This window comes from Anas platyrhynchos, chromosome 6 (assembly GCF_047663525.1).
Source record: "Anas platyrhynchos isolate ZD024472 breed Pekin duck chromosome 6, IASCAAS_PekinDuck_T2T, whole genome shotgun sequence".
Classification (NCBI taxonomy): Eukaryota; Metazoa; Chordata; class Aves; order Anseriformes; family Anatidae; genus Anas; species Anas platyrhynchos.
In genome coordinates this window covers 3319392-3343753 of record NC_092592.1, presented here as the reverse complement: position 1 = coordinate 3343753, position 24362 = coordinate 3319392, and the positions used below count along the sequence as shown (strand labels likewise).

General features: G+C 37.2%; 1 protein-coding gene across 1 annotated transcript; it reads right to left on the bottom strand.

Annotated features, from left to right (window-relative positions):
• Positions 1–528: 528 nt before the first annotated feature.
• LOC140002826 (uncharacterized) lies at positions 529–19871 on the bottom strand. Its single transcript, XM_072040217.1, has 10 exons — positions 19679–19871; positions 18827–19117; positions 18536–18745; positions 8321–8437; positions 7469–7637; positions 7226–7362; positions 6000–6382; positions 4809–4878; positions 1179–4241; positions 529–677 (listed from the first exon to the last, which is right to left on the bottom strand). Exons 1-10 carry the CDS (start codon positions 19869–19871, stop codon positions 529–531), a joined length of 4782 nt encoding a protein of 1593 aa, XP_071896318.1.
• Positions 19872–24362: the final 4491 nt, after the last annotated feature.

The window sequence follows — 24362 nt, the reverse complement described above, 5'->3', positions numbered from 1 at the left end:
ACACAAAACACTTAAGTCCTAAATTGTTTACAAATTTAATGGCTTACAAACCCGTACTTCTCAGTAAAATTATTATTTTTTTTTAAAATAGCATTTTCATTCATAGTAGTTCTACTAATAAATCTATAGTTTTTAGAAGAATATTTACAGAACTTTAATGAAAAAATAAGACTTAAGCACATAAAATTTAAGCAGAAAATAGCTTACAATTACACTGGCAGTAAAGTAACATGGCTTCCTGGCTACTGTACTCATTACCATAAAAAAGGGGATAAATACGAGCATAAAAGATTTATTTTTCTACCTGCCATTCTGCACAAGCATCGCATGGTATAGGAACCACTATATGTATCTACTAAAACAGGCGGCATCATATCTGTAAACATATTAAGAAAAGTACTTAGATAATATCATCAGCGATAGCTTTACAAAATCTGAACTTAAAATCTGAGTGTAAGTCAAGTCACATTAAAAATTCCAATGTCATTTACAGAATCATTCTAAAAACTGGCTCTTTAACTGTTAAGACTATTTTCTTGTTCTTGCACTTGCTCTTGTGCTTGATCTTGTTGTCCTGTTCGTCCCTCCAGCAGTCTGAGTTGTCTTCACATTGCCTTCAAGTTTTTCTTCAGTTTTGTTTCTTTTCCCTTTTTTGGGTGATCCGTTTTCATCATTCTCTATTCGTAGACAGAAATATTAAATGGAAATTTATATCATAAATCAAGCATTTTATAGAAAGTCAATCTGGAAAGTGAAACTCACCCAAAACCTGGACATACAAAAGCAGGAGCTTAGATGGTATTTAGGAGAAAACAAGCACAGACAATGGGTGCTACAAATGTAATTATCATGCTATGCTCATAACCACCTGTAAGTTAGTTAATTGCTGTTATTTAACCTGCAAGTTACGGGTTGAGACAGCAGAAGAGCATGAGAGCATTTGAATAACTCAGCAGAAGAGGAATACAGCTGTCAGATGCCATACAATCAATCCATTCTGCTTTGGAGAAACATCTGGTTTGTACAGGATAACCTAGCCCCTTCTTTACTTACCACTCTTTGCTACATTAAAGACCCACTCTCTATTTACATTAGACTATGGCAGCCAACAGTAATAACCTGTACAAAATTCTAGACTTAGCTATATGTAGAAAATAGAAATATTTTTTTTTCCTCACCTGATTTTGATTTTTTAGGTGGTACATCATCTGCTGGCAACAGACATTTTCTTCTGCGAGAAGTGGAAGTTGTCTGTTGGGTAGGGTTAACCTCTTTTCCTTTTCCAGACTGATTACTTTCTTCAGAACCAGTGGGTATCAAACACTGCATTTCCGAAATGTTGCCGTTTTCAGGCAAGTTGCCATTGTCACGAAGAGAAGTAGCTGCCTCTGGTTTGAATTGTACATTTTTCCTCTTATTTCTCAGTTGCCTTTGTTTTTCCTGGGATGAGTTATTTTCCAGAGCTGTACCTTCACCTTCCTTAAGGATTCCGTTTTGACCTCTGTCTTCAGGCAAGACAAGCTTTTCCCTGAGAAAGGTTGAACTAGTTTCTTCAGATTTGGAAGGAACTATTTTCCTTCTGCCTGCCTTCGATGGATTTTCTTTTCCTGATTGGGTTACTTCCAAAAGTATACCCTGTTGCTCTTTGGGAGTTTCATTCTTACCATCTTCTGGCAAACCTTGAAGTGAACTAGAACTAACAGCCAGTGAAGTGATACTACACTTTTTCCCTGAGTACCCTTTTGAAAGGTCAATTTTTTCTTCGGAAGAGGGTTTTTCAGAAATCATTTGTTTAGCTTTCCTATGATTATTATTTCTGCTACTTTCTTTTGATAAGTTACGTTTTCCCCGAGCAGGAGTAGAACTTGTGGCTTCTAATAATATGGCAGCTTCATTCCTTCTGCCTCTTTTTGGTTGATCTTTTAGACTTGAAACAACTGCTCCTAACGGAACATTTTGATCTTTAAGAGCCTCTTCTTTACCATTATCTGCTGGCAAACCACGTTTTCTTCTAAGAGAAATGGAATTAGTTGTGTGTGACACTGGAGGAGTTTCTTTCCTTCTGCCCCTTCCTAATGGCTTTGCTTTTGCACAGGACACCGATTCCAAAAGCACGTTTTGTTCTTCATTAGTACTCTCCTCTTTGTCATCAGTTTCTGACAAGCCACGTTTTCTCCGGAGAGAAGCTGAACTTTTTGCCTCTGCTGCTAGATCAATCTCTTTTCTTTTGTCCCTTGCTGATGCATTTGCTTTTGCCTGCAAAGTGCTATCTCCCAATGCTGGATTTTGATCTTCTTTCACAGTCATCTTTTTATCATCACCTTCTAGCAAGCCACGTTTTTCTCTGATAGAAAGAGAACTCACCGTTTGTGATGCTACAGCAACCTCTCGCCGCCTTCGTCCTCTCAGCGGAACTTCTTCTGTTGAAGAGGGAATAGCTTCCAAAGCTGGATCTTGATCTTTTGTAGAAGTCTCATCTTTACTATGATCTTTAATTAAGGTTTCTTTTTTCGTAAAGGTAGAACAAGCTGCTTGTGGAATGGAATCAGCTTGCCTTCTTCTGCTCCTCCTTACTTCTAAAGGATTTTCTGAAGCCTCACGTTGATCATGTTTGCAAGCCATTCCTTCCTCATTCCCAGGTAAATTCCTTTCTTCTCCTAGAGCTTCGGAACTGGCTTCTTCAAGTTTAAAATTAACTCTTCTTCCTCTAAGTCTTCTACGTGTAATTCTATTATTTGGTGTTCGATTCTCTTGCAGGATTTCAGTTTGCTTTGGTTCATTTGCTTCCTGCTCATTTCTTGTCTGCTTTTGATGTCTATGAGCAATGCCATCACTGTTTAGAGCAGTTACCAATGTGTCAGCTGTGTTGTTCTGGTCTTTCATTACTTGGTGTGCCTGCTTGACACAACTAGAGGCTGAAGACTCTTTGGGAGAAGATTCCTCTGTTTCTGACTTACATTTAAGCATAAGATCTAGGCTGTTTACATCCTGGGCAAATTCATCAGCCTTCTTCTCTGAAGAGTCTTTTTTCCCTCTCCTGCTTCTAGTTCTGTTTGCTTCTTGTTTGAATTCCAAGTTGAGAACAGTTACTGGCATTTTATCTGTCTCTCCAGAAGGTGATTCTGACTTTAATCTTTGAGATGCCTTTGTAGTATTTTCCTGAGCATTTTCCGCTTCATCTCCCAGAGATACTTTCCTCTCATTTTTGGTGGGTGATTTTGTTTCCGTAATGGTTTCATTTGAAGTCTCCTTGGCTTTCTGAACATTCTGTGTATTTTCAAGTGCCATCCCGCACATGTCTGGTTTTACTTCTGTTGGTTGTTTTCTAGCATTTCTTGAAGACTTACCTCTTTTTTCTGTTACCTTTACTTCAAGTTCAGTTCTGTTTCCAGATGCTTCTGTGGGGGCAGTCTCAGAAGTCTGCTCATCACCTTGTAGTAATTTTGCTGATTGGTGTTTACGAAGTTTCCTTGTCGTCCCATGAAGTTCCTCTGAAGGAGCTTGTTCAACCTGTTCATTCCTAGCTCTTCTTTGTCTTTTGGGTGGAAGCAGTGCTTCTGTGTTTTCTATTTTTTTCATTCCTCTAGACCTCTTCTGATGCAATAGAAGAATTTCTTCTCTGTCTTCTACACTACCTTTGTCAGATGCGTTTTCAGATTTTTTTAAATCTGTTTGCAGTTGGTGATTTTCATCCTGAGTGCTACTAGATACGCCTTCTGTCTTTCTGCTTTGATCATCTTCAGTTACAGATGTGCTACTGATATCATACTCCTGCAAAGCCTGTTTCCTATTTGCAGGATCTTTTTGTAGCACTGAAGAATCTTTTTCAGGAGACTCAAGATCCTCACTAGGATGTTTTAACTCCTTAGGTTCCTTAGTTTTACCTCTTCTTGGTCTTCGAGTATCAACCTGCGTTTCCACAAGTGAAACGGTTTCAACTGTTTTCTCAACAGGATGCTTTGAAACAATTTCTTTTTCCATGCAAAGATTTGTTCTCCTTCCTCTTCCTGTATTTTTAGCTACTGAAGTTGAAGTACTGATCTCTCCCATCTCTTCTTGGATGCTCTTTTTCTCCAGACCTTGCAATTCTTTTGAATTTAAATCCTTTTCACACTGCTTTGTTGAAGGTGGATGTACAGTCTTCCTTGGTCTGCCCCTTGTTAGTCTCTGGGTAGAGTGGTCTTTGCTAGTTGACAACTTTTGTTGAGAATCTTTATCTTGTGAAGTATTTCCTTTGTCTTCTAAAACAGTTTTATTCCCCCCTACAAAGTTTGTCATATAGAAAAGAGCACAATCAAAAGTTACACATTACTATGCCCGATCAAAGTATCTCTTGAGTTTTCATTTTCCCAGTAAAGTGGTCTTGCTCAAATGAATTTATTTAATTTTAAAAAGTAACAGGGATTTAAACAGACTCCTAGAATAAAACCCAGTTTAGTACACAGAGTTATTTGTTTTATTTGACAGGTAGCACTCAAGCTTTAAGATATATTTTGAAAGTCTTTGCAAATAAAGGTGATTTTAAGTGGATACCTTAGCAACAGGTGATTTTTTGTTTGTTTGTTTTTTACACTGGTATGTTTGGAGATGCCACCGTTATTACATCAAACTACTACACCATTTTTTAAACACCAATAGAATGCCAACACTGGTTTGTGTTACAGATTACTGCTCAAATTCCCTGAGATATTTGCTCCTTCCATACTATATAATTTGGAATTTTTACAACACGTTGAAACTTCCTAACAACACACACAGTCCTGCATATTCATTATTACTCTAGTTAAAATAAAAGCGTTTGTACTTACCATACTCACGACTGCCATTAGTACAAGCAGTTACAGCATCTTCCTGCTTAGGATCCATAACATTTTCTGACCTGACCTAAGGAAATAAGCAATAATCAATACTTTTGTGTGTGTCTGACAGGACAAGAAATAGTTAACTAATAGAAAATTGGGAGTGAAACAGTTGAAAAAAGTCCTGCCAAATACTTTATGAGAAAATGAAGCCAACTTCGTTTGCTAACTGCATCATATATTTGGTACTACCACAAAATTGAACTTAATACTTGTTATCTGAGCTAGTGTAGCAGTTTTTACAGTGAAAGACAACACAGTAGAGTTTTAAAAAGCATTCAGTAAACGGGCTGAACATTGTCTAGTAAGATTAGAAAAAGAGGGTTATTGAATCTAAATCATTTGAATGTTTTGAAGTGTTTTATTGTAGTTCTACACAGACCAGCAATACTCATTTTAATCTATGGATCTGGGAGTCAACAAAAATCGAGGCTAATAAAATACACCAATGACAAGAGTGATGAAGGTGCGAATTGTAAGGTCAAAATGGTAACCCAGAGCAGCCTCAGCAGCCATTTAGGTAGGGTTCCTCTAAACAAAGTACATCCTAATACAAGCAAACAGAGTAGAATTGGTGTCCATTCAGCAAGCAGTGAATGAAAGCCTTATGGGCATGAAGAGCAATCAACTGACTACGTGGTAACACCAAATTTTGGCAAAAGCTCAGTGCTCTTGGATGTTTAAAGAAAAAAAGTGTTTTGAATTTAATCTACAAGCTATGAAGAAGCTGTACAAAAAAAAACCAAACATGCATATATCCCACTTATGAAAAGGAAGGCACAGAAAGAACTCCATTGTAGTCTGTAAGTAATTTAAGGGTGCTTTAAACATAACAGAAACAAATGACTAGAAAAAAAGTGCTCCTTCAAATTTGTACTCAGCTGCATCTTCTGGTTTTTACCCATTCACACCTGGACAAAGCTACCAAGGAAAACACAGGTTGTCAACTTCACTGTTTTCAAATAAACATCAGGTGCTCTTCCAGAAGGTATTTTGTCAGCCACAGGTCTTGTGCATGAGATATTTTAATGAAAATACAATGATATAAAACATGTCTTATTAGATGGCCTAAGAGTTCACTTCAACCACAGGCTCCAAGCTTAAATAAACTCTTTCCAAAAGCTAAAGAAAATATTTTACCTTTGTTTCCTCTGACTTCTGCTTGGCAGTCTTCATAAGCTGCTTGATGCCCGACAGGACCTCTACAAGTCCTGGCTTCTTCTCTGGGGTTTTTAATGGCTGCTTGATGGCTGATCCAACGTTGACTGACTCCAACTTCTCATCTGGTGTTTTCCTTTTACTTTCCAATTTCACCTGAGAGGCTTGTTTCTCTGCACTTAATGATACGCTGTCCACATCAAGATCTTCTTCCAGCATAGCTATTCCTTCTGGAATTCTGGAGTACATTATTTCAAATATAGACTTTGGAGATTCCTCCTCTCTCATCAAATCTGAGATGTCATGACAATCCAGTATCTCTCCTGAAGAATCTGGAGTATTTAATGGTGACACCATCATCTCTCCTGAAATAAACAGTAGGTTTATCTAATTTGGCAAACAAACTAAGCAGGAAATCCAAACATTCCAATCGCTGTATAACTAAGTAAAAAATGGATTCAATCAGCCAAAGCTTTCTACAAGCTAAATCCAAAACTGTGTTTCAGCAATTGGTTTGGTAATTAGCAAGAAGGCAATTAGCTCCTACAAGGCACAGCATACGTTAAAAAAATTAAGCCTAAAAAACCTTGATGATTTTTTATTTAATCTGATAAAAATCATTAGTATTACTACTCTGAATATTGGATAATTCATTCTTGATTTTGGTTGGTGATTCACTAGATGCTCACTTTTGCTAAATTCTTAGTAAAACAGAATTTAAAGAATTCTGAGTTATTCAGGAACACGACTGATATGCAAAGTCATATGCAAAAGACAGAAAAAAAAAGCGAAGGATCATCTTAACACAAATCTTCCTAATCTGACATTTTTCTTAAGTAGAATCTTTGCAAAATTCTACAGCATAACCACTCCCTGCCGTAAGATTTTGTCATTGAATCTAGATGTATCCCCTGACAATTGATTAAAGGATTGCCATGCTTCAACACAAGGTTTGCCTGAAACAATACTTCAGCATTTAGAAGTTCGATATAAAACTGAATGAATAAAAAAATAACACCTACCAAAAAAAATAACTGGAACTACTGGAAAATGTCCTCCAATACATGATAAAAAAAAAATCAATGGTTGCAAGATGCTTTATCTCTACACTAAGTCTGCCTAGCATTAGGCTATGCACTATCAGTGAGTTGCAGACACAGCTACCCCAAAGTATACTTTAATAATTTCTTTCCAATTAACAACCATACCAGATTCTTCAGGAGTACGCAGTTCAGAAGTGTCCATTGTCGTGCACGGTGGTGTAAGATCACTGTCACGAACAGTACTTGAAGGTGATGTTTTTCCACTTGTATTTTCTGGAGTTTTAAACATCTCAGCCAGCCCTATAAATTATATTCAGAAAAATGAGCACTTGTTTCGGAAAAAAAAAAAAAAAAAAGTGCACAGTTGGCAGAACCAGTAACAGGTTTTAAAAATCTCACAACGTAGCTGTGAAGCTTTCATCCATATTCAAGTTTTGTTTCAAGATTGGATTTTTCACCACTTTAAGGACCTGTCCAGCTATTCTACCAGTGGTAGAGTGCGCTCTGCCTACAACTACTGTAGCAGGAGATTCTGCATGACCTGTGCTAAAATGACCTTTTATTTTTCTTTCTGGAGGAAAAAAAGGAAAAAAAAAAATAAATAAATAAATAAATAAAAATTAGGACACAAAGATCCCTTTTATTTAAAACCTAGCCAGAATCACTCAAGAGATTCCACAAATTTATTGGTCGTGTTTAGCTAATACAGACTGCTGGGCATACAGAAGTGGTTAAATTGCAGCTACTTTAAAGGGCTGATTCGTTGTGAAATGCAGCTCATATATTCGTTTAAGATTTGAGTGACTACGCTCAATGAGCATCTGAGACAAGTTTTCTTAGCTTTCAGAAATGCTCAGGGATTATCCTGAGAGTCTTTCAGTCTTACTCCTTTCCACCTGCATAGAATCCTTTAGGTTGGGAAAGACCTTCACCATCATCCAACGACCAACCTCACCACCACGTAAAGTGGTTAAACCGGAACAGAACCTCTTTCAAACAGCACTACAGCTTCAACTACAGACAAGGGACAAATACTTACTCCATCCACCCAACACAATTAGTTATTTAGATACATTCTTAAGATGTTTTGAATTAATACATTTCAGTAAATTCAAGTAGATTTACACGCTGTGAGAAAGACACCAATACCCATTTAACATCTTGCCAAAATCTCAAACTTCCAGCTTCTGCAGTTAAATGCCAACAAGCTGTTTCAAGGTTAAGCAAACCCCCAAACCTTAAAAAGAAGTAAAACAAATACCTTTGGTGACTGTGTTGTCTTCTTCATTGGTCTTTGTTTTGGGGCACGTTTTTTAACGGCCTTTGCCTGTGGTCTTGCAACACCCAATTTTACCACTTCTGCCCAAGATTTCGCAACTACGAAGCAAAACAGACACGATAACCTTAACTGGCAGCTGTGTAAACAGGACTTCACAGCTATTTATGATTCCAAAGGATTTGCTGTAGTCAGAAATCACAATTTCAAGCTGAATCTTAACGAGTGTCCAAGCATCCAGTACGAGCGTCCAAGCATCCAGTACAAGTGTCCAAGCATCCAGTACGTTTCTACAACAAAAAGCGTCATACAGTTCCAGAATCTGTGCTAAGTGCTGACCTCACTCTGTCCTCACTCTCTGCTGGAGTTCAAAAAGCATTTGGACAGTGCTCTCAGACATGTGGTCTGATTTTCTGGGCGGTCATTTAAGGACCCAGGAGTTAAACTTGATGATCATTGTGGGTTCCTTCCAATTCAGGATATTCTGCGATTCTGTGAAATATTTTCCTCATTACAAATTTGCCATAAGCCTTTCAGTCTTGCACTTTATTTTACCTGAATTTTTCCTTAACAGAATGTAAGGTTTAACAGCAAAAAAATGTTTTTTTTTGTTTTGTTTTTTTGTTTTTTTGTTTTTTTTGCTTTTTTTTTTTTTTTTTTTGTTTTGTTTGTTTGTTTTTTGTTTGTTTTAAGTGAAACATATCCAGGATTAACCAGGAAGGCCTGTGATTTTATCTCACCATATAATAGGACTATCACTGAGACACTGCACACAGACACTGCACACAGCATGTTATTCACAACTTTAAAATGATTCTACAAAAAACGAAGATAGCAAAGAATAATAAATTGCCAGATGAATGTTGATATTGATGGGAAATTTTAAATTTGACTTTGAAAGAGTCAAATTGATATAATTTGTTTTCATAAATTAAAGACATCTCATCTTTAAGTGTTTTCATAAAGATTAAATTTTCAAGAACCAGATTCCCTCTCAATTTTTCCAGTGGTATCAAAACTATTTTGACCAACATTTGAATTTGAATGTTCAACAATTAAAATATTTGTGTCTCAATGGTTATCATCCATGATGTCTGCCATACACCCAACACTTACAGGCAGTCCAGTCTACAACTGACAGTGTGTGAACTGGCTAGGGAAAAAGGCATAAAGAAACTAAGCTGAATACAGGTAAAATGCATGTTTTCACCAACAAAAATTATTGAACTGAAATTGTATCAGTTATATACTACTCCAAATTGAGGGACTTGGAGGATCAATACCGCAATTAACCTAACAAACAGAACCTTACTTAATGACTTTAATTCACGTGAAAGGTTCACCCCACTGCCATTCCTCCCTCATTCTGTCCTCCTGGTGAGGCCAGGAGTGTCCCGAGAGCACATAGAAGTGTGCCCAAAGGGAATTGCTGATTTTGGAGGCACAAGGTGCCTATGGGGCCAGGTCGGGAGCTGGGCTGGGATGAGCTCCATCAGGCAGCCGGACCAGGCCCGTTTCCAGCGTGGCGGACGAGCAGCCTTTGCCCTGAAACTCAAAAGTCAAACTCTGTCGCTGACTTCCCTTATTAAAATGGGAGCGTGGTTGAGAGGGGCCATCTCTTGCCTGGGGATGCCAGTCTTTCCCTGTAGTTAATGGAAAGAAGGAGGCTTCTCTAGAGGGCGAAGGCGAGCTGAAACCTCAGCTGGAGTGCCCTGGAGGTACTGCTGTGTCTCCACTGCCTACACAGGGATCTTGGGAGGCAGGTCTCCGGGTGATCAAATTAGTCTTTGTGTCTGCCTCATTCCCTAATTGTCAGTAGATATCCCAACTAGTGAACAATGTACAGCATAACAAAGGAGGCACACATATAAAAAGGAGCAGAATTAGCCTGCGCTAATTGGTGGGCCTGACTTTGCTGACAGGAACCAGGCAGTTAAGAGGAGGGCTAGGAAGTAATTCACTAACTAAAATACACCTCAGAACACAGTAGTAAAATGATTTTATCTTGGTAATTTGACAGACTGGAACAGCAACAGATGAAAGTTTTTCATTTGTTTGTTTGTTTTAACCTGGCCCAGCTACCAGGTCAGACTGCTAGAAGTCTCGGCTGTTGATGTAAATGAGTTGAAGGCTTTGACTTGAAACTTGTTCTCGGTGGGTCCGATTAAAGTGAATTTGGCCCTCGTTTTACATGTGATTTCTGACAAAATGATCTGTCTGACCCTCCTACAGGGTGTTATCATTGTCCTTTATTTAAAAATAGGTCATTTGGAGCTTTATGTACGTACACAAAATATTAATTACAAAATTCACACAACTTCCACAGTTGGCTGGCTTGCAGAATGTTTCTCTCAAACAAAACCAAGGATTTAAAACTTTGCCTTACTTTGCCTTAGTAAATGTGCTTTTAGCTTGTTAAGAAAAGCCCAATCTTTAAATATAATTTAAAGCTCTAATTAGTTGATTTTAGGCAATTTTTTTTTTTGACATTTTAATGGCAAGGATACCTGGATTTTTTCTGGTATTCATGAAGATATTTGATAAAAAGGTAGATGCAACTCTCTCTGAAAATAGCAAAAAAACAAGTTCATGGGATCTTTTCTAAGCCATACAGTAGCCATTTAGATTTTCTTATATGCTTTCATAGCTATCCAGGAGCCTGGTAAAGGCTCTTAATTGCAGAACTTCCCAATTTCTACTCCACTAGCACTTCTTTAACTAGGTCTTTTCCTCCAAAATACGATCCTGTCACTGAAGGAAATAATACTGAGGAAATGAAATATGGAAGTTAAATATTAACTTTTTTTCCCTTTTTAGAGAAAATATATATATATATATATATATATATACTTTTCAGATGGCTGCAAGCCTGAGCAGTCCTTTCATCTCCCACTCTCAATGGCAAAAGATGCATTTCTAGAAATGGCACGCAAGTTTTATGGTTAATAAAATAGTTTATTGCGCCATTATTGTTAAGAAGTTTTTCTTGCAATGGAAAAGCATTCAGGTACACACTAAAACAACACCAATCCCACAGAATATTGTGTTTGTTCAAGCATTCAAACTTGATTAAACTTCTCTTTCAAAGTACTGCTGCATCACAGTTCAGTGAGCCCAAATCTCTCCTAATGCTTGGACACTTCTGATAAAGGATTTGTGTCAGGAACGTGTTTTAAAGTGCTGTTCTGAAGTCGGAATAGTTCTAGACAGAGATATTCAACTTCCTGCTAGGGAGAGGTGCTCAAATTAAGCATAAGAAGGTACTTGTATCTACCCTGAGTACCATAAAAAGCTATCAGATGACCCAATATAACTGACAGTTAAAATTCTACTTCTACATCACCTTCTTCCAGTGTATTGCCTCCCCAAATTTGAGCCTTTCAAGTGCACATACAAGCGCAAGTCACAAGCCTCAGAATATTCACTAACTGAGTTTTGGAGATGCAAGTAACCCCAAAGGCTTTTTTTTTTTTTTTTTTTTTTTAAAGAAGGGTGCAAGTTCCACCTGTTTCAGTTTTATTTTGTTTGTTTGTTTTCTTTTGTTTTTTCTTCCTCCCCTGAGGACAAACCATAAATTCTATCCTAAAGAAGCAAGAAAGGAAGCTGAAATAAGAATCTATGGAGATGACATCCTCAAAGATCATCAATTACCTGATATCTTTTAATCTTTGAGAATTGGCTCCATCAGATCTCAGCCTTTGGGAAATTATCGAACCTGACAGTGTTTACAACTCAGCATCAAGGTTAACAACTACAATCACACTGTTCTCTCAAAATAGCATTGCACCTTAGTGTCAAGTCAGGAGAGGAATGCCATGGAAAGATACAAATTAAAAGATGGAAAATTCAAACCAATACAGGTTTTCTTGTAATTAAGCAGCTGATCTTGTTATCAAGAAACTTTTTTGAGCTATGAACTCACAGTAGTCAGAAAGGATATTGGATATGAAAGAGAAAGTCAAGAGTAAATGACATATCTCTATATAAACTATACCATTGATTACAGTACAGGTTTGAAATATTAAAATCTAATGTCAGGATTATTATTATTTTTTTTTTTTGGAAGATTGCTTAGAAAATATGAATACCGAGTTAACTAAACGCTCAGCCTTACAGCGAATATTTTAGTTACCCATTTTAATAAAATGTGACAAGGCTCTTAAACAAAAATAGAATAATAAAAAATAATAATAAAATGGACTGCATATTTACTATCTTACTGTATCCATGTAAAATGTTATTTAAAATTTTATTTAAAAGCCTTTCTAGAGAGTATATATTATACCATTACTGAAAATTATATTAGAAAGGCAGCTGTGATATTCTTTCTTATGTTTATTTTACCTGGCCATGGATATTCACCACCACTCTTCACCAACATTATTTAGTACTCATTCTCTACTGTTCTACTGTCTAAATATCTCTCTCCTCCTTAAAATATATTTATAAATGTAAAAATATATAGACACATACAGAGAAAACTATGAATCCAAATAAAGTCATGAGTAACTGTAAACATATTTTTATGAATTCCTGAAAGCTACATTTATTATATAAAACAAACAAACAAACAAACAAAAACACAAACACAGAATTAAAGTCAACTTTATTTTATTTACTATTGTCAAACAAAAACTTTCTAGGGCAAGACATTAAAAGAAGTGAGGCATATATAGAAACTTAATTACATTCTTTCAAAATCCATAGTCAAAACATCCTAGTTCAATGGACAAGTAGCACATTATGTGGTGTACAAAAGTGTTACTGCAGATAAAGACATTATGGCGACATCTGCCTGGCACTTTAACACCTCCTTATATTAAAAATTACATACACTTCCAATGCTAAGGATCAGCTGTTTCTCCACCTTATGTTTTCAGTCTTTGCCTCTTGAAAAATGCAGAAATACTTCTTTAAGTGAAAGCCAAACAGTATTTGGAAATAAATAAATAAATACATACGTAAATGAAGTCTTTGCTATGATCACTTACAGTTCATACCTGGGGACAGAAAAGGACACTGTAAAGTCACATCCCAAAGGTAGATAAATCAAGGTAGTGATAGAGTTATAAATATCTCCACATAGGATATTTTACAATTTATATTGAAAATAAGCATTACAGAATTTCTGAGTTTCTCTTAAATTATTTTTGTGTCACTTTCTTTCAGAAGTTCTGCATAGGTACCCTTGTTTTTCCCTTGAATATTTACCTAGCATAAGACTCAGAATATTTTAGCTTGAGACTCAGACCATTTTAGAAGATATTTTCGTGTAATAAAAGAATTGCAATTTGCATTCTTTAAGGACACCACCACCTTCCAGAAACACATTGAATGAAGCAGAATGAAATCGAAGTAGGGCAGTTTGGGAATTATTTTCAGCTGTGTTGCAGCTCTGAAGGGCTCTTTCAAGTTAGGCATTCAATTTAGGCAAAAATACCTGGCTTCTTGTAGAGTTTATAACCTAAAGGCTATTGATTTGGCAGTATCAAAGTCGGTGAAGATTCCTGGAAGGAGCTGAGTGTCGGTGTACACTCAGGAGATGACCAATGACACAAGACATGGGATGACAACCGCACATTTATATTTGCCATCAAAATTTTTGAGAAAATAGTTAACTTGAGACTCCTAGCTATACTTGAGAGCAAATTGCAAGATATTTATGCGTACTATGTTACAGAAAATAATCCTATGACACATTTTTCCTTGTGGGGCTGTGAGTCTCACGAGATGAAGGTTGACCACCTTCTGTCCCCCTGAACTACTGTAATGGTACAGATCTGGTCGACACGTCACCATTTGCCTAGGGATGGATACCACTTTTTCTTTACTCATGTTTAGCTTGTACTAAATAGTAATATAAAAGTAGAAAATAAATTAGTTCACTGCCACAGAGATATCAAATGTATATCAAGTATTAATTATGCATTTAGTATGTTCAGAAATTGGTAACTCAGCTCTGAAAAATATATATAAGCGTATAACTTTGATAACTTTATATGCATACTTTACATATACATAGAAAGTCACAAACTAGGAGCAAACAAAAAATGAGATATCAGACAGAATCACTGGAGACAAAAATATATATATTAATTAGAATCAGAAAATATGCCTGTGTTCAGCTCTATTTCTCAATAAAGTTATAACGTTTGCATACGTATGGTTCACTGGAGATTGTTCTCACTGTAGGTGTGTTGGTAGGACTTTGCTTTCCTCTGAGATTCTACAACTAAAGTAGGTTATTTTTTCCCATTCTGTGTTAAACAGACTCATAATTTACTTCAAACCACTGTTACCATTGCTCCCCGAAATGATGTGCATAGGCTGCTGATCTTTAAAACTTGTTAAAATACATGTATATACATATATATATACATGTATATCAGTTTACTAGTTTTGAAGAGACGGACTTCAAAACAAATCAGAGACACCAAGTACTTGAGTTTAAAATCCTGTATAAAACCTTTAACGTGACCTGTAGAATTACCAATTCTGCTGCATGAAAGTCACAGATACTGTCTTAAAACAAGAGTGTGGACTCTTTCTGCTGGTGTCAGTTAGGACGAGACTGGTTTTTAGAATAAAAGCAAGGACAAAACTAACAATCATCTTTAGAAGGGAATTTCTTGCACTGCCCCAAAAGGCCATTAGGACCTCTTTTGCTAAGCGAGGCCCCATTTCTGTAGTATCTCAGCAGACAGAGTCAGCTGCTCTTTATGGACTATTATTTACTTATTAATTAGATATTTCAAGTCAATTTACTTAGTCTGGGCATTAGCTGCTCAACAGAAAACAACCACAGAGCAGTTACTTTCCTGTGGATCGCAGCCCCGATTAATAAGCCCGAGTGGCTGAATGGGGAGCAAGCTCAGGCCCTGTGTGGCAGTGGGGTTAAGCAGTCACAGCCCAGCTCCTGGCACGCTTCGTTAGCCCCCGCTCATCAGCAGTCACGTGCTGACCACAGCTGAAGTGGTGGGATGTGTGATACCCTAACGCAGTGTGCCAGGTGCTATGAAAAATGATTTGCTCCTAGCGGCGCTATCTAGTTAAGGGTGTTCTCTCAGTTCTTTTGAAGTGGTTTGTGAAAAGGAGCCGAGAATCCCCCCTCCTGCTTCTTTCAAGAACTTTGTTTGGAAAAAAAAAGAATATTGCCCTGTTAGGAAAGCCTTAATTAGGTTTTATCCAATGAGTCAAGAGTAACATTTATGCAGAACAGCTTTTGTGTGGTGAATGTCTTGTTTGCACAACCTGTGACACTCAACAAACCCAAACAAAATGCCCCTTTGCTCATCTCGCTGACGAGCTCTTCACTTTGCACAGCTTGGCACAGAGGCCAAGATGCCCTCTTATATCCTAGTTGCAGCTACTGAATGGAAAACAAGGCAGCTCCTTCAATGCAGTGATGGAAACTTGGCAAGTGTTCTTCCTCTACCCTCACAACTCCGTGCCTCTGCCCAAGGCTTTCATCTCCTCTGGTATGGAGGCCGCCTCACTATCGAACACGTACTAGCTAAATTAGGGAAGATGGAATGATCCCTTATCATTAAGGCTGTGTGTAATGCAATTAAAATGGAGCATTTTCTCACAGCACAAGAGTTCAGCCCTGTTCTCATTCTGAAAAAAAAAAATAAAATAAAAAATAAAAATTGGGGTGTGCCTTAGGACTTTGATTTGTTAGAAATTACTGCCTTGAATAATTATGGGATGATATTAAAGACTGAAATGACAGAGAAAGAGCAACTTAGAGGCACTTGCTTCTCTTACATAACTGCAAGAACAAAAAATACAGGTTGGAACACGGAAGACAGCAAGGCTGTGAAGCTGACCTAGAAGGGTACTTATATCATGAGCTTCCAGAGGTCAAAGCGCTGCTGTTATTTCCTCTTTCTACCCACATTGCATAGGGAAAGCTACTAAGCCAAATGACAAATTGATCCCAAGCACATCACCTTCAAGGGGTTACAAATGCCAAGCTGCTTTGTCCTGTTTCTCTTCTGAATCTGTTGGTGGCTATCACCAGGTTTCTTTGGAAAACAACCAAACCAACCAAAAGGGATACTTCTAAGCAGCAGCCAGTAGGGGCCGATACAGGATTAGGTTCGTGAAGATGGCTTTGTGAAGTCTCCCTGTTGCAGTTAAGGAGACTGAGTCACAAACAGAGCAGGAGAAAATGAGTGCAAGGAAACTGGAGTTGTTCAACATGCAAGGACTTCATATAGATCCAGTAAAATCGGTAAAATTCTGTAAAACTCCAAGGTCACTAGTCTAGACCTACTGCTTGAGTTGTTGCTGAGACAAGAAGCATGAAGCTACATGTCCTGGAATTTGGGATGATCATAAATCCTGCACCACAGACCCAATTAAACATCTTGGGTGAAGATACTCCTCTCATTTCAGAGGCTGCAACCTAAGCTGGTGGAAGCAACCCCTCACTCCTCTTGTGGTAACACTTTGAAAACACGGATTTCACAAATCAGAACTTGCCCAAAGGGCCATTCATCTTCTCCAAAAGAAGCCCTAAGAAAAACATCAGAAAATAAACTCTATCTGTCCTTCCATAGAAATCTATTACTCCTCCTAGACTATATGAAAATGTAGGTTCTTAACTGGGGTCTTAAAAATGCATAGATACCTGAGCTGAATTTTTTTTTTTTTTTTTTTTTTTTTTTGCATTTCATAGAGGAACAGAAAGCTGCCACCCTTTGAGATGTGTGCACGCCAACATTATCCACAGGCCGCAGACACTGACCTCTAGAAAATATTCTCCAAACCACATTCAGTACTCCACATCAGCTGCAGCTCTGAAAAGGGCAACATCGCAACCTCATACGCTCACTGCTCCTCTTCCCAGTGCTCACCTCCCTTTACAAGCACTGCACAGCGTGGCCATGTTTACAAGAGAATTGCCTGAATTTCAGAGGCACCCACATTACACTTCCAAAAATTATGGCATTTGGCTAAAAAAATTAAATATGGTTGTAAGAGGACAGTAGTAATTACATCTTTAATTATTCCTAAGAACACAAAACACTTAAGTCCTAAATTGTTTACAAATTTAACGGCTTACAAACCCGTACTTCTCAGTAATTTTTTTTTTTTTTTTAAATAGCATTTTCATTCATAGTAGTTCTACTAATAAATCTATAGTTTTTAAAAGAATATTTACAGAACTTTAATGAAAAAATAAGACTTAAGCACATAAAATTTAAGCAGAAAATAGCTTACAATTACACTGGCAGTAAAGTAACATGGCTTCCTGGCTACTGTACTCATTACCATAAAAAAGGGGATAAATACGAGCATAAAAGATTTATTTTTCTACCTGCCATTCTGCACAAGCATCGCATGGTATAGGAACCACTATATGTATCTACTAAAACAGGCGGCATCATATCTGTAAACATATTAAGAAAAGTACTTAGATAATATCATCAGCGATAGCTTTACAAAATCTGAACTTAAAATCTGAGTGTAAGTCAAGTCACATTAAAAATTCCAATGTCATTTACAGAATCATTCTAAAAACTGGCTCTTTAACTGTTAAGACTATTTTCTTGTTCTTGCACTTGCTCTTGTGCTTGATCTTGTTGTCCTGTTCGTCCCTCCAGCAGTCTGAGTTGTCTTCACATTGCCTTCAAGTTTTTCTTCAGTTTTGTTTCTTTTCCCTTTTTTGGGTGATCCGTTTTCATCATTCTCTATTCGTAGACAGAAATATTAAATGGAAATTTATATCATAAATCAAGCATTTTATAGAAAGTCAATCTGGAAAGTGAAACTCACCCAAAACCTGGACATACAAAAGCAGGAGCTTAGATGGTATTTAGGAGAAAACAAGCACAGACAATGGGTGCTACAAATGTAATTATCATGCTATGCTCATAACCACCTGTAAGTTAGTTAATTGCTGTTATTTAACCTGCAAGTTACGGGTTGAGACAGCAGAAGAGCATGAGAGCATTTGAATAACTCAGCAGAAGAGGAATACAGCTGTCAGATGCCATACAATCAATCCATTCTGCTTTGGAGAAACATCTGGTTTGTACAGGATAACCTAGCCCCTTCTTTACTTACCACTCTTTGCTACATTAAAGACCCACTCTCTATTTACATTAGACTATGGCAGCCAACAGTAATAACCTGTACAAAATTCTAGACTTAGCTATATGTAGAAAATAGAAATATTTTTTTTTCCTCACCTGATTTTGATTTTTTAGGTGGTACATCATCTGCTGGCAACAGACATTTTCTTCTGCGAGAAGTGGAAGTTGTCTGTTGGGTAGGGTTAACCTCTTTTCCTTTTCCAGACTGATTACTTTCTTCAGAACCAGTGGGTATCAAACACTGCATTTCCGAAATGTTGCCGTTTTCAGGCAAGTTGCCATTGTCACGAAGAGAAGTAGCTGCCTCTGGTTTGAATTGTACATTTTTCCTCTTATTTCTCAGTTGCCTTTGTTTTTCCTGGGATGAGTTATTTTCCAGAGCTGTACCTTCACCTTCCTTAAGGATTCCGTTTTGACCTCTGTCTTCAGGCAAGACAAGCTTTTCCCTGAGAAAGGTTGAACTAGTTTCTTCAGATTTGGAAGGAACTATTTTCCTTCTGCCTGCCTTCGATGGATTTTCTTTTCCTGATTGGGTTACTTCCAAAAGTATACCCTGTTGCTCTTTGGGAGTTTCATTCTTACCATCTTCTGGCAAACCTTGAAGTGAACTAGAACTAACAGCCAGTGAAGTGATACTACACTTTTTCCCTGAGTACCCTTTTGAAAGGTCAATTTTTTCTTCGGAAGAGGGTTTTTCAGAAATCATTTGTTTAGCTTTCCTATGATTATTATTTCTGCTACTTTCTTTTGATAAGTTACGTTTTCCCCGAGCAGGAGTAGAACTTGTGGCTTCTAATAATATGGCAGCTTCATTCCTTCTGCCTCTTTTTGGTTGATCTTTTAGACTTGAAACAACTGCTCCTAACGGAACATTTTGATCTTTAAGAGCCTCTTCTTTACCATTATCTGCTGGCAAACCACGTTTTCTTCTAAGAGAAATGGAATTAGTTGTGTGTGACACTGGAGGAGTTTCTTTCCTTCTGCCCCTTCCTAATGGCTTTGCTTTTGCACAGGACACCGATTCCAAAAGCACGTTTTGTTCTTCATTAGTACTCTCCTCTTTGTCATCAGTTTCTGACAAGCCGCGTTTTCTCCGGAGAGAAGCTGAACTTTTTGCCTCTGCTGCTAGATCAATCTCTTTTCTTTTGTCCCTTGCTGATGCATTTGCTTTTGCCTGCAAAGTGCTATCTCCCAATGCTGGATTTTGATCTTCTTTCACAGTCATCTTTTTATCATCACCTTCTAGAAAGCCACGTTTTTCTCTGATAGAAAGAGAACTCACCGTTTGTGATGCTACAGCAACCTCTCGCCGCCTTCGTCCTCTCAGCAGAACTTCTTCTGTTGAAGAGGGAATAGCTTCCAAAGCTGGATCTTGATCTTTTGTAGAAGTCTCATCTTTACTATGATCTTTAATTAAGGTTTCTTTTTTCATAAAGGTAGAACAAGCTGCTTGTGGAATGGAATCAGCTTGCCTTCTTCTGCTCCTCCTTACTTCTATGGAAGATGTCTGCCATACACCCAACACTTACAGGCAGTCCAGTCTACAACTGACAGTGTGTGAACTGGCTAGGGAAAAAGGCATAAAGAAACTAAGCTGAATACAGGTAAAATGCATGTTTTCACCAACAAAAATTATTGAACTGAAATTGTATCAGTTATATACTACTCCAAATTGAGGGACTTGGAGGATCAATACCGCAATTAACCTAACAAACAGAACCTTACTTAATGACTTTAATTCACGTGAAAGATTCACCCCACTGCCATTCCTCCCTCATTCTGTCCTCCTGGTGAGGCCAGGAGTGTCCCGAGAGCACATAGAAGTGTGCCCAAAGGGAATTGCTGATTTTGGAGGCACAAGGTGCCTATGGGGCCAGGTCGGGAGCTGGGCTGGGATGAGCTCCATCAGGCAGCCGGACCAGGCCCGTTTCCAGCGTGGCGGACGAGCAGCCTTTGCCCTGAAACTCAAAAGTCAAACTCTGTCGCTGACTTCCCTTATTAAAATGGGAGCGTGGTTGAGAGGGGCCATCTCTTGCCTGGGGATGCCAGTCTTTCCCTGTAGTTAATGGAAAGAAGGAGGCTTCTCTAGAGGGCGAAGGCGAGCTGAAACCTCAGCTGGAGTGCCCTGGAGGTACTGCTGTGTCTCCACTGCCTACACAGGGATCTTGGGAGGCAGGTCTCCGGGTGATCAAATTAGTCTTTGTGTCTGCCTCATTCCCTAATTGTCAGTAGATATCCCAACTAGTGAACAATGTACAGCATAACAAAGGAGGCACACATATAAAAAGGAGCAGAATTAGCCTGCGCTAATTGGTGGGCCTGACTTTGCTGACAGGAACCAGGCAGTTAAGAGGAGGGCTAGGAAGTAATTCACTAACTAAAATACACCTCAGAACACAGTAGTAAAATGATTTTATCTTGGTAATTTGACAGACTGGAACAGCAACAGATGAAAGTTTTTCATTTGTTTGTTTGTTTTAACCTGGCCCAGCTACCAGGTCAGACTGCTAGAAGTCTCGGCTGTTGATGTAAATGAGTTGAAGGCTTTGACTTGAAACTTGTTCTCGGTGGGTCCGATTAAAGTGAATTTGGCCCTCGTTTTACATGTGATTTCTGACAAAATGATCTGTCTGACCCTCCTACAGGGTGTTATCATTGTCCTTTATTTAAAAATAGGTCATTTGGAGCTTTATGTACGTACACAAAATATTAATTACAAAATTCACACAACTTCCACAGTTGGCTGGCTTGCAGAATATTTCTCTCAAACAAAACCAAGGATTTAAAACTTTGCCTTACTTTGCCTTAGTAAATGTGCTTTTAGCTTGTTAAGAAAAGCCCAATCTTTAAATATAATTTAAAGCTCTAATTAGTTGATTTTAGGCAATTTTTTTTTGACATTTTAATGGCAAGGATACCTGGATTTTTTCTGGTATTCATGAAGATATTTGATAAAAAGGTAGATGCAACTCTCTCTGAAAATAGCAAAAAAACAAGTTCATGGGATCTTTTCTAAGCCATACAGTAGCCATTTAGATTTTCTTATATGCTTTCAAAGCTATCCAGGAGCCTGGTAAAGGCTCTTAATTGCAGAACTTCCCAATTTCTACTCCACTAGCACTTCTTTAACTAGGTCTTTTCCTCCAAAATACAATCCTGTCACTGAAGGAAATAATACTGAGGAAATGAAATATGGAAGTTAAATATTAACTTTTTTTTCCCTTTTTAGAGAAAAAAAATAAATATATATATATATATACTTTTCAGATGGCTGCAAGTCTGAGCAGTCCTTTCATCTCCCACTCTCAATGCAAAAGATGCATTTCTAGAAATGGCACGCAAGTTTTATGGTTAATAAAATAGTTTATTGCGCCATTATTGTTAAGAAGTTTTTCTTGCAATGGAAAAGCATTCAGGTACACACTAAAACAACACCAATCCCACAGAATATTGTGTTTGTTCAAGCATTCAAACTTGATTAAACTTCTCTTTCAAAGTACTGCTGCATCACAGTTCAGTGAGTCCAAATCTCTCCTAATGCTTGGACACTTCTGATAAAGGATTTGTGTCAGGAACGTGTTTTAAAGTGCTGTTCTGAAGTCGGAATAGTTCTAGACAGAGATATTCAACTTCCTGCTAGGGAGAGGTGCTCAAATTAAGCATAAGAAGGTACTTGTATCTACCCTGAGTACCATAAAAAGCTATCAGATGACCCAATATAACTGACAGTTAAAATTCTACTTCTACATCACCTTCTTCCAGTGTATTGCCTCCCCAAATTTGAGCCTTTCAAGTGCACATACAAGCGCAAGTCACAAGCCTCAGAATATTCACTAACTGAGTTTTGGAGATGCAAGTAACCCCAAAGGCTTTTTTTTTTTTTTTTTTTTTTTAAAGAAGGGTGCAAGTTCCACCTGTTTCAGTTTTATTTTGTTTGTTTGTTTTCTTTTGTTTTTTCTTCCTCCCCTGAGGACAAACCATAAATTCTATCCTAAAGAAGCAAGAAAGGAAGCTGAAATAAGAATCTATGGAGATGACATCCTCAAAGATCATCAATTACCTGATATCTTTTAATCTTTGAGAATTGGCTCCATCAGATCTCAGCCTTTGGGAAATTATCGAACCTGACAGTGTTTACAACTCAGCATCAAGGTTAACAACTACAATCACACTGTTCTCTCAAAATAGCATTGCACCTTAGTGTCAAGTCAGGAGAGGAATGCCATGGAAAGATACAAATTAAAAGATGGAAAATTCAAACCAATACAGGTTTTCTTGTAATTAAGCAGCTGATCTTGTTATCAAGAAACTTTTTTGAGCTATGAACTCACAGTAGTCAGAAAGGATATTGGATATGAAAGAGAAAGTCAAGAGTAAATGACATATCTCTATATAAACTATACCATTGATTACAGTACAGGTTTGAAATATTAAAATCTAATGTCAGGATTATTATTATTTTTTTTTTTTTTGGAAGAGTGCTTAGAAAATATGAATACCGAGTTAACTAAACGCTCAGCCTTACAGCGAATATTTTAGTTACCCATTTTAATAAAATGTGACCAGGCTCTTAAACAAAAATAGAATAATAAAAAATAATAATAAAATGGACTGCATATTTACTATCTTACTGTATCCATGTAAAATGTTATTTAAAATTTTATTTAAAAGCCTTTCTAGAGAGTATATATTATACCATTACTGAAAATTATATTAGAAAGGCAGCTGTGATATTCTTTCTTATTTTTATTTTACCTGGCCATGGATATTCACCACCACTCTTCACCAACATTATTTAGTACTCATTCTCTACTGTTCTACTGTCTAAATATCTCTCTCCTCCTTAAAATATATTTATAAATGTAAAAATATATAGACACATACAGAGAAAACTATGAATCCAAATAAAGCCATGAGTAACTGTAAACATATTTTTATGAATTCCTGAAAGCTACATTTATTATATAAAACAAACAAACAAACAAACAAAAACACAAACACAGAATTAAAGTCAACTTTATTTTATTTACTATTGTCAAACAAAAACTTTCTAGGGCAAGACATTAAAAGAAGTGAGGCATATATAGAAACTTAATTACATTCTTTCAAAATCCATAGTCAAAACATCCTAGTTCAATGGACACATAGCACATTATGTGGTGTACAAAAGTGTTACTGCAGATAAAGACATTATGGCAACATCTGCCTGGCACTTTAACACCTCCTTATATTAAAAATTACATACACCTTATATTAAAAATTACATACACTTCCAATGCTAAGGATCAGCTGTTTCTCCACCTTATGTTTTCAGTCTATGCCTCTTGAAAAATGCAGAAATATTTCTTTAAGTGAAAGCCAAACAGTATTTGGAAATAAATAAATAAATACATAAGTAAATGAAGTCTTTGCTATGATCACTTACAGTTCATACCTGGGGACAGAAAAGGACACTGTAAAGTCACATCCCAAAGGTAAATAAATCAAGGTAGCGATAGAGTTATAAATACCTCCACATAGGATATTTTACAATTTGTATTGAAAATAAGCATTACAGTATTTCTGAGTTTCTCTTAAATTATTTTTGTGTCACTTTCTTTCAGAAGTTCTGCATAGGTACCCTTGTTTTTCCCTTGAATATTTACCTAGCATAAGACTCAGAATATTTTAGCTTGAGACTCAGACCATTTTAGAAGATATTTTCGTGTAATAAAAGAATTGCAATTTGCATTCTTTAAGGACACCACCACCTTCCAGAAACACATTGAATGAAGCAGAATGAAATCGAAGTAGGGCAGTTTGGGAATTATTGTCAGCTGTGTTGCAGCTCTGAAGGGCTCTTTCAAGTTAGGCATTCAATTTAGGCAAAAATACCTGGCTTCTTGTAGAGTTTATAACCTAAAGGCTATTGATTTGGCAGTAT